Below are 11,463 nucleotides of genomic sequence, written 5' to 3' on the forward strand. Positions count from 1 at the left end.
TGGACACAAGGATAAATGAGCCACAAATGCACCTCTGGTCTGGTGTTTTTATTGCACCTGTGAGCCCTGCAGACATTGCATCCTCTGTTAGGGGCTGTACACAGCTTTTTCCCATGCTTCCACTCAGTGGGAAGAATAGGGCCACTCAGAAGTCCAATTCAGTTTCTGTCATGTGTGAGACCAGCTAATGACTATTAAATGTGTCCACGGAAGCACCAGCTCCAGCAGAGACTTTTCCAAGAGTCAATGCCAGTCTTTGATTTCTCCAAGATGACACTTAAATATGAGCTAATTCACTTAGTGCATTTATTATCCAAATCTGACTTTGTCAATGATAACCATATGCAGTATATAATCTTGAAGCTTGAACCAAACTAGGCCTGTTGCCATACACAACTGCAGCTTCTCCAGGCTGCAATGAGGGGAGGGAGTTCATTTTAAAAAATTCAAAAAGTCAATATCCAGATTCCAGTCTGAGTTGTAATGTGTTTCTTTGAACCTGACTTCTTCCATTTTGCAAGTTGAAAAATACGACATAAAGCACTTCAGGTGGTATAGCAACACCATTTATAAGTCAAATCATCTTCCCCATTGAAAAATATATATACATTAAAAAATACAGTTGGTTTTCTTGAACTCACTGTTACAAGTTGAAAAAAGTGCAACAGTAGTACATTGGCACTTTAAATGGTCCATCAACATCATTTATAAAAACCAGATCACCTTCCCTCATTGAAAAAAGAAAAAAAACCATTAAAAATGACACTTCATTTTCCTGAACTTACATTGCCTTCTACAAGCATCAAAATTGCAACTTTGATAAAACAGAGATGAATTAATGTAGGTAATTGCTGAAATGACATTAATAGAAAAAGCATGAAAGTAGGCTTAATTTTCTTTGTTTCTTACGTTAGCTTGCATGTTCTGATGGACCCTTCCCAGAGTCTCAGAGCTGGATAAACAGGCTCTGTGAACTTGCAGCGGAAGGTGTGCAAATGAGCCATGCCATCGCTGACGTTGTAGAATGAAAGGATTCCTGCTTCATAGTCTAGAAAAACGCCAACGCACTCAGGGTCGTCTTCTATTAGGATGGGGATTCTCTCTCCCTTGTGAAATGCCCAGTATTCCAAATCAAACTTCTTAAGGCACCAGGATGCTCTATTCCAGCCCAGCCGACAGGCTTCAGAGTCTCCTTTCCTGCCAATGGTGGGGTAGGCTGCGCCAATCCACCATCCTGCTCCAGCATGGAGCAAGTCAACTTCCCAGTAATGGCTCCCAGAAAGGAATGCATCTCTGCTTAGCACTTGCCATAATTTATCAAATCTCTGCGGGCTACAGGGGTAAAATATTTTCCTCCAGTTACAGATTACTTCAAGACGGTCATCAGACAGTTTCAGCCGCGGGTGAATGCTGTCATATTCCCAGGTTGGTGATCTTGCATCTACAGTCAAAGCCATAAACATACTTGCTAAATTTCTCTTAACCCTTGGAAGAAGTCCAAATTACAAAATACCTGCAATGGAGCCCACAGTTGGCAGTGTCTTGGGACAGTGAGAAAGCCTGCAGTCCCAGGAACATGGACTGGAAGAGGCATGACAAGGGAATCAGCAGGGCACCAACACTGACTCCACACATTCCCAATCTGGGTCACTCATCATGATGGGATAAGGAGAAATAGAGAGAGTTATGGTCCCTTGGTCTGTTCTGCCTGGAGGAGACTGAGGGGAGACCTCATTGCAGTTTGCAATTTCCTTGTGAGGGGAGGAGGAAGGGCAGGCACTGATCTCTTCTCTCTGGTGACAGTGACAGGACCCAAGGAAATGGCCTGAAGTTCTGTCACGCAAGGTTTAGGTTGGATATTAGGAAGAGGTTCCCCAGAGGGTTTTTGGGCACTTTCCAGTGCCCCCAGGCTCCCCAGGGAAGTGGTCACAGCACCAACCCTGATAGAGCTCAAGAAGCACTTGGACAACTCTCTTGAGACACACGGTCCTGTGCAGGCCCAGGAGTTGGACCCTAGTGATTTCTGTGGCTCCGTTCCAGCCCAGGAGATTCCAGGACTCCAGTATAATCATACTTACGTTTTAGGAAAAGCAACCGATCAATAGGAGTCATGGTTTTCAGCATTGTCCCAGGCTCCCTCTTTGCAGTGGGATTAAGGCTACTGAAAACATCTGGGCAAAGATGAAAAGGGATAGTTTAGGAAGTCTGCCAGCTTTTCAACTATCATTTTCCAACTTCATGGATAAATTGAAGGGGCTACTCATTATGCTGGACTAGTGTTGCCAAAGAAATCCACAGTTGAGCACACCACCAAGTAATCACACCTGGTTTCTTAAAAGGTAGCCGTTACCAGAAGAAAACAGGCAGCTGAAGATAGCTGCAGGTGCTTGCACCTTTGCACCTTGCAGAGCACCTCCACGATGCTCTCTAGCAATCCTACACACATCCTGCCACTGCAGTGGCCTTTCAGATCAGGTCTGACCATTTGTCCCAGCAGCCTGCTACTGTGGCAATTTTCTGATAATGGATTAAAAGGCAGCTGGGTGAATTGTGATGGCCAGTGTTGCCTGCTCACTCAAAGAGCAGCAGGGTTTTCCCATGGTTATTTAGGCTTTGCAGTTCTATGTCCCATCAGGAAAATTCCTTGCCTTAATCATGCCAAAGGTAATTTAAGGATGAAATAACAGCTCAAAAACAAAAGGATTTCTAAATTGAAGATGTTAGCTCAGCTCTATAGTACCAAAAATCATCAATTTTTTTCAGACTGAGGCAGATCACCAGGCAGATCAATTAGAAAAAGCTTTCAAATTTTAGAGGTACCCCAATGCCAGAGCACTTACACGCAATTGGAAGTGAGAGAATAGATACATTCTGTAGGGGTGATGGACTACATTAAGTTGTATTGAAATACCTGATAGAACCGGGGGGAGGGGCCATGCAGGGAGGGGAGAAGCAGACAAACCAAAGATCATTTGCAGACTTGAAAGAGAAACTTCTTACATTCCTAAATCACCACTGCTGCCTCAGGATTACACCCATGCTATCAGAAAACAGTACCCATGCCTGAAACACTGTTTTTACTCCAGATAATTTGGTAAAAAGTCCTTATCTTACTTAAAAAAGTGTACTTTATTTGCAGAGAGAGCAGAAGAAAGTAAAACTCAGAGCACTCTCCCAGGTACCTTCTTTTAGCCGGGCTTCCAATGGTTTCTCTAGAATGGACTGAAGAACTCTGATGAAGTGTTTATAATGGTTAAGTAAGTGCTCAAAAGAGAGAGGTATTGGATGCCACTCTTCTAACTGGTGCCTGGATTCCTTAATTTCCTTCGTAATTTCTGTGTACTTCTGAGGGCAGAAAGCCAAATGCTACAATTAGCAAGACTGTGACATGAACAGACCCTCCCAGCCCCCACACACCACAGAGCAAGGACATCACTGGGTAAACCTATGGGCCAGAACAGCCAAGCTTTGCTGAGCTCAGCCTGCCTTTTAGCTCATTAGCCTGCCCATGACCTCCTCCTGCCACTGGGGCCAGGGGCCACCTCAGTCAAGGAGAGCCCAAGAGCCATGGTTAAAAGAGATTCCTCCAGAATGGAAATGAGTTTAGCCTGGCCAGGATCCTTCGTGGGAAATGCCAGCAATGGCAAAATCAAACCATTAAGTTTTAAAAGCAGTCTGAAGAGTCTGAAGAAAATCCACACAAAACCACAAAGAGCAGATCCTGTGTGAAGGTGTGTTTCTAGCACACACAGCAGAATGCCAGGACCATATCACAGCAATGGAAACTCATGTCTGACACCAAAATGAAAAAATGCACCGGAAAGAAATGGCATCTTTTGGCTTGCGTCAGGGCATAAGCACATGGCAACACACTCTTCCCAAGGAAGGTGAAGGTCATTAGGAGTGAGAAACTGATGTTTATCTATAGGCAAAAAGAAAAGTGCTGCCCCTTGCAGTGAAGTTATGGCTATTGCTTATTTTCATTATGATTTCTTGTAGTTAACATTTTAACTTCCCTCCTGAGATTTCCTGAGGGCTGCCTTTTCTCAGATCTTATTACACTGGACAAGGAAAGACTTGATACAGCATTTGTCTTCAAGATTAAGAGACATGTATCTGTCTTTTCCCTCTATGACTAAAACTAACATGAACTTCATACAGACCTGAAATCAATGCCTTAGTAGGAATACCTAATAGCTCAAAAATCAGGAACCAAATTCATTCACCAAAACACCATCACAAAGATTAAAAAGCAGTTAGAAAGATGTTGCTTACATACTGAAGGATCTGTAGAAGACACAACTACAAAAATTTACTGAGGACTATCAGGGTAAGAGAGAAAGAGACCATACAATACCACCTCCAGCAAATTAATAGGATCACTGTCCTGTTGTATTTGTCTGATTTGATGTGTGAAGGTCTCTAGGACTGCAAGCTGTTCTTGACAGGACCTCAAATGCTGATCATGTGCTCCCAGGGCTTGCTGAGTCTTCTCATCAATGAAGTTTTTTGCCAAACTCTCTTCTTCCCGAAGGAGTAACTGAAGCTCAGTCATTTTTTCTGACAGCTGCCGTTTGATCATACCAGCATGTGCCTATGGATGAAGCAGAAGAATGTCTTACCTCTGATCAACAGACCATAAACATTTCAGACACTTCTCTTTTGGGCTTTAAGGCTAAGTTTTGGTTGAATTTTACTGATTCTCTCCATTTCTTCAGAAACATGTCTGTACCCCTTAAGGGAGGGCAGACATGATCTACCTGCTGATGGAAAAGACTGAGGAAGTAGCAAATCTTTGCTTTTAAAGCAAGCTAGAGAGGATTAGCAAGTAGGAAGAGAAAGCCTCCAAAACAGAGTGACATCAGACCAAGTCTCTAAAGCCCCCTCAAGCTCTTACTGACATTTCTGTAACAGAGCTGCTTAGAGATGCTCTTTAGAGCAGAAGTCCTTTCACGCTCTATAAATGAGGTTCAGCTTAGCATGCATTCCCATTCTTAAGACAGAATCAACAGAACTCTTATTGTGTTTACCCAGCTTTGAATCCAGAAAATTCAGCAATGCAAGATATATAAGTGAAGCCAGAATAACATAGGCAGGTACCTAGATTCCTGTGCACAAAAATTTCACCCTTGGTCTTCCAGAGATGTTCAGCTGATCAAGGAATGAGGACCAGGTCTTTGGAGACTATCCCTCTTTCCTCTCTTTGATAGTGTAATATATTGTGATGAATACAGGGAATACATTCTTCTCCTGAGAAGCAGTAGGTGGTTGGGTCTTTGAATAGCTACAGAGAAAACAAAATGTGTCCCCTTGGAAAATGACCATCCAGTGGAGAATGAAACCAACTTTACCTTCACATCATTTACAGCCTGCTCTATGCTCCTTTTGTTACCAGACTCTTGCTCTTTTCTCTCTTCTAGATTCTTCAAGTGCAATTCCATGAGTTCCTATACAAAAATAAAACAAAAACACCCACTGTTTCATAACAACATCTGTAAAAAAACAGAATCAACTCTCCATCTTGATTTTCATATAGGGGGATACTGAAATATTCAGCTTCTGAACCATAGAATATTCTGAATTGGAAGGTACAGCACTTAAATGAATGGCCTTTGACGAGGCTTATTAAGGCCAGTAAAGTGATGAACCACAAGGATTTCAGCATTTCACCCAGTGGTTATACTCATAAGGTTATACACATAAGGTCTGTGCAAATTAGCATCACCTTCTTAAAGGCATAGGGAAACCCAGAGTGAAAAAAAAAACATTTTCATCTTTAAATCTGAGGTGCTGCATATTTCAAGACCATGTGCTAATGCATTTAGCAGCTGAAGAGCAGCTAAGTACTTTTATTTAGAGGTTAAGTGGAAGGCTCCATTTAGAATCAAAATCCAGTGAATATTCAGGATGCTTCCCAGTGTAAAAATGACCAATCAGATACCCCTACTATCACCACAGTGATGCTGTGTTATGAATGTCTCCAACAGCCAATAGAGTCAGGATGGGTGGTAATCACAATATCTGTGACACTTGGAGTGTGCCCAGCACAGCATAATCAGTGTCCTACTTATGTCTTGCCCCAGTTCCTCACCCTGTACCCCTATGAAATTGGCTGCCCACTGCTCAGCAGGTTGAATAGTCTTGGTGTTTATTTTGCAGCCAGACCTCATTCCCTTCCTCAGAGACTGACAAAGACTACAGGGAAAAACCCAGTCTTCCCTCTCTGCTAGTAACACACATCACTTTGTGCACTCACATCAGTGACCATATACAAATACTTACATAAATCCCAAGCATTTCTGGTTAAGCATTACTTCCTTTACAGAGGTATATGAAAGAGCTCCTCCCTGCAGATTGAAGACCATGCCAGCAACTCATGTCATTCACCCTGAGCAATCAACTCCAAAAACCTTCCTTAAGGGATTGCCTGGGTGCTTTAACTCATTCAAGTGAAAACACTGTAAAAGCAATGATTTCTGAGATGACACTCAGAGCTCCAGTCAGGCTCACAGGACACATATCAAGTGCAAAGGGTGCTGATCCCATGTGCCGCATTCAGGAGCACAGGGAGCATCCTTTCTGATGATTTTAAACAATCCCTGATCCAGGGATGACGCTGCTGATGGTCCTTGCTGTTTGGTTCTCATCTCTTCTTAGCACTCACAGTAGGATTTGCTGAAAGAGCTGTGGAAGACTCTCAGTGCAGGGCGTGCTGCCTGGCTGATGTCATGCCACAAGGACTGTACTAATAACTGCTCACAGCAAACAAAATCACTAGCTAAAATACCATCTCTTAGGCTAAAACTATTGATGATTTGTGCCTAAAATCTCTGCAGCCCTAAGCCAGTAGATGTCAGCAGATACCTCCTAGGGACAGAGGGTGACATGGGAGTACAAGTTTCTACCCCACTCACTTCCTGATTGGGCACAGAGATAAGTCTTTATCAACTCCATCAGAGCCCCAGGGAAGCAGCACAGTTTGTAGATTTGTGCACTTTATTTTGCCTCAGATCAGGTTGACACTGTCCAATATGTGCATCATGACTTGTGTACCAGCTCACAATCTGTGTGAAATTCCAAGCAGGAAGTTCTGTAGGAACTCTTTCTTCCTAATGTTTTCTTTAGGAAACCTAGTAATACTGCTCCAAAATATCATACAAGGAGCGGGGAAGAACTTTCTAAAATTGTAGAGGGAAAAAAAAGGAAAGAAAGAAAAGAAGCTTCTGAACATCAAATCTGTGTGTTACAGTATTTTAAGTCTTCCAAGCTTAGCATCACAGTATGCAGGTCTCAGCAAGTCTCCTGGCAGGCTCTCTAAGTAAAACAAAGCACAGACAGGAGTGTTGGCAAGCTTGCAAAGCTTCCTGACGATATTTGGTGGACAGCTACATTGGGATGAAGAAAAAAAATCTTAGGCAAGAACCCCTGGGCTGGCCATGGCTAGGATGGAGCTAATTTTCCTCTTAGCAGCCTATGTGGTGCTGTGTTTCAGATGTGGCTATACTGTGCATGCACAAAAAACTAGGAGGGGTCACAAGCAGGAGATGACCCCTACTAATCAAAAGGTAATCTATACCATGTAACATCATGTTCAGCAAACTGGAAGTGGGGTGTTTGGGTGGGTAGCTGTCTTTTGCTCAGGAACTGAGCTGTCTGGTGAGTGTCTGCCTTTGCACCATTTTTGGGTTTTTTCTCTTCCCTTCTTCTATTAAACTTATTTTTATCTCAACCCATTAATTTTCTTGGTTTTAGTGTTCCTCTTCCCCTTTCCCACTGGACAAGGAAGGGGAATAAGCAGGCAGCTGTGTTGTTCTTAGCTGCCTGCTGGGGTTAACCCACAACATCCCAGAGAAGTTTTCAGAGAACCGTGCATGGGCAGTCACTGTGACCTAGCCAGCTGCAACGGTGGGGCCAGGCAGTAAACAGAAATTACCTTTCCCCTTCCCCTGGGTCATCTATGGTTCGGTCAAAGGTTCTTTCAACCTGGCAATAAAAACAAATTCCCTGTGGCAGACACACTGCTCTGATTCCACATACAAGGTCTGAGGATAAAGTGCTGCTGCATGTGACCTAACAGTCGAAACCACTTCCTCCTTGTCCCTTGATTTATACACCTGTTGTGTGGACGCTTGGGTGTGACTAATGGTTTGTACACAAACCATATCCTTGTGCGGCGGCATCAGGCTGACCCTGTCTATATAGGGTCTACAACGTACAGAAAGTACAGAAACTTTGTTCTGCTATTCAACCCAGCCTACAAACCTTGAACTTCAAAAGGTCTTTATAAGGCAAGCAAAGCAAGGCTGAAGAGCTGTGGCACTGCACCGGCACTCACAGACGCCACCACCACGCCCTAGCCGAAGGAAGCCCAGCGGCACAATGTCAGGAAGGAGGGGATAACGGGGAGCATCAGACGATCCCGGCCGAGCTCCGGCACTCACCTGGGAGCGGCGCACGGCGTGCGGCAGCAGAGAGGCGCGGTGCCCGCGGTGCGCGCCCAGCGCCGGGCACAGAGCGCACACGCAGCACCCGCAGTCCTCGCAGAACAGCTCCAGGGGCCGCCCGGCATGGACACGGCACAGCCGAGCCCCCCGCTCCGCCTGCGCCATGCCCGGAGCCCGTACACAGGGAGGCGCGGCCGGCGGGGCAGGAACCGGGGAAGCGGGGCAGGCGGGGACAGGGAGCGGAGGATGCGGGGCCGGCAGGTGCAGGAAGAGGCGGATTCGGGCAGGCGGGGACAGGGAAAGGCGGACTCGGGCCGGCGTGTGGAGGGTGTGCGCAGCCCTTTGGTCGGGCGAGCCGTGGCCGCGATGTCTTTCAGGATATGTTTTGTCACTTTCCTTTTTTCAATTAGAATTTTGTGCTCTGAAGTTCTCGTTTGTAGAAGTCGAAATAGATTGCTCGTACTTTTTCAGAGTTCGCACGCTTTCAATTGGCTGTAACTCTTGCCTACATTCAACCAAGTTCATACTCGTTTTTTAATATACTGTGTTATTCCTGTAAATAAAAGCAATACAGAGTATTCATACACACACAAGATGTGAAAAAATAAGAAGATACTTAAGCCCAAATAATTTTGGTGGAACATTCCAGACTCAGAATATGTATTAGTACATAAGAATATGCAGCACTGAGGAACAAGGGCAGTCCTGTTGAAATCGGGCAGAATTTTATGCCTACAAAAGAGCTGCTGACATAACTAACTATTTAGAAAGTGCCTTGTACATAGAAAAGTCAGATTTTTTTTTTCTTGGAAAATATTTCATACAGACCTCAGTCTACAGTTGTGGAATCTTAGGGATCTTTATAGATATCTGTAGATTGTTTGCTCTTCCTCTACACACACAGAAAAAAGTGCTAATGCCTGCTTTAATAAAACAAGAGTTTTATATCTTCTTTGGGACCATGTTCTGGTGCTTGACCATCCTCAGAAAGAAAAATTTACTGTGGTAAATTAACATTTTTCTCATTACAGTTGGACCTGTGTTGTTTCACTGTGCCTTTCCAAGGGGAGTTTCAATCACATCTCAATCTACGCCCATAGAGCAGCTGTAGGCAGCACTGAGTTCTCTGACAGAAGCTGAACAATTCCAGTTCTGTGTGTGTTAAAATGCTAAGCTTCAGCTCCAGTACTGTCTTGCAGCTTTTGCAGGAGGGTTTGCCTGATGGAGTCCTTGTGGGTCTCGTCCAGACGAATGTGTGTGCTAGGTAAATGTTCCCATCTGACCATTCAGGAGCACTCTGGAAGCCACACCACCAGAGACTCTAACTGCTGGCACTGAGGCCCCTTCAGAGGGTTCACAATGAGCTAGAGGGTCCCTGCCTGCCTCCCTACACACCCTGCACTCACACAAGCACACAAGGCTTCCTTAACAGTTCAACCCCAGGTTTCCAGTGACAGAATCTCAGACCTCTGGATCCCTGAAGAGATTTATGTATGGTTCAGTAACAGAGTAACAGGTCCAGCTGGTGGCTCAAGGAGGAACCCTGAACAAAGGATTACCTGGATTTTTATATCCTCACACTCTGTGTGACAGAAAGTCTGATGTTTTCCAGTTCAGTCCTCAGCTCCTGCTGTGTCTCAGTGTCCAGTCCCCAGGCTGGTGCCAGAGGTCCCTGTGCCCTTTCCTGTGCCAAGGGCTGGCAGTTCATGGCCTCTTGCCTCAGGCTCCCATCCAGAGCTCAACCTGCAGCTCTCATTGCAACTGCACCCCGAGCTACCTCCACTGAGTGTGTTCCTCAGCACATGGCCAGCCTTCATCACCATGAAGCCACACAATGCTGATGGAAGATACCCAGCTCAGGACCCTGGCTCCTTTTCTGACCCCCACCCTGTTGGTGTCCAGTCTCAATGGTTGCAGAGTCACTTCACAGGTTGGATGAGCCCAGACACTTGCCTTGGTCTTTGTGAAGGTCCTGCTGGTGCATTTCTCACCTCACAGTCCCTCAGAAGACTGACTATTTCCTTATCTTCTGCTTCATACCCTCCTGGTTTGCAATGACAGCAGACTCTGAGGGCATATTCCATCCTATTGCCCTGATTGCTGATAAGAGCATTAGGGCACACTGGGCTCATCTTGCACCCCAGAGGAATGGCACTGGTCCCAGCTGCCAGTTCAGGTGTTCTAGTCTATCTATCAAACAATGCCATGAGTTTATCTGTAAGGACATTTCAAGGCCTATTACTTGCAGCATTAGAATTTGCACCTTACTAGTACCTAGAGGCGTTTCCTATTTACAAATGAACTTACTGAGTTAGATTCTCTGTGCTTTCTAGTGTTTTAAATTGTTTATTGTGGAAAAAGTGAGTTGTGACAAAACTAAATAATGCTTGTGTAAATGCAACTGGATAACCAGGTGCTGCTATAATGCTCCAAAATAAGATGTAATTTCTCCCCAGTACTTTACTGTCTAACACTGGGGGAAAGTGCTGCTCCACTGTGGCTGTGAGAGGTCTGAAGATTCTCTTTGCATCCAGCTCCCACATTCATCTTTCTGGAGGGAACACCTTGAGTCTTTTAAAACAGGTTTTAAATGTCTCAGAGTGTGCCTCATGCTGTTTTTGCCAAGAAGAATCATCCTCCAGCCCAGGCAGTGGAGAGGAGAATTAAATCAAAAGAAAACACGAAGTAATAATGTTTTCCTCATTCAGCACAGCCTCTGTGTGAAAGCCAGCTGAGGATGATGTGGGTGGAGTGTGTTGGTAGGGTCAGAATGAGTCTGAGACTTCATCTGTTAGTTTTGAGGTGAAATCACACTTTCCCTCTCCTGACTTGGATCCAATGTAAGCCTTCTGCAAAATATGGGTGCATTTCTGAAAAAATTTTGGTGTGAAGTTGGCAGCATGCAATACAAGAGACCAAGCTATTGTTTAGGTGTAGCATCCTCTACTTCTTTGTACAGAAAATTTCTTATACAAGCTCTGATTTCATCTTCACACTTGTGTGTAGCACTAAAGGAGGG

At 44.7% G+C, this 11,463-nt stretch overlaps 1 protein-coding gene across 1 annotated transcript; it reads right to left on the reverse strand.

Moving 5' to 3' along the window:
• Positions 1 to 550: 550 nt before the first annotated feature.
• TRIM14 (tripartite motif containing 14) lies at positions 551 to 8,722 on the reverse strand. Its single transcript, XM_079330846.1, has 6 exons — positions 8,442 to 8,722; positions 5,352 to 5,447; positions 4,361 to 4,594; positions 3,183 to 3,345; positions 2,079 to 2,171; positions 551 to 1,441 (listed from the first exon to the last, which is right to left on the reverse strand). Exons 1-6 carry the CDS (start codon positions 8,607 to 8,609, stop codon positions 906 to 908), a joined length of 1,290 nt encoding a protein of 429 aa, XP_079186972.1. The 5' UTR covers positions 8,610 to 8,722; the 3' UTR covers positions 551 to 905.
• Between the last annotated feature and the right edge of the window lie 2,741 nt (positions 8,723 to 11,463).

This window comes from Erithacus rubecula, assembly GCF_903797595.1.
Source record: "Erithacus rubecula genome assembly, contig: SUPER_Z_unloc_1, whole genome shotgun sequence".
NCBI lineage: Eukaryota > Metazoa > Chordata > Aves > Passeriformes > Muscicapidae > Erithacus > Erithacus rubecula.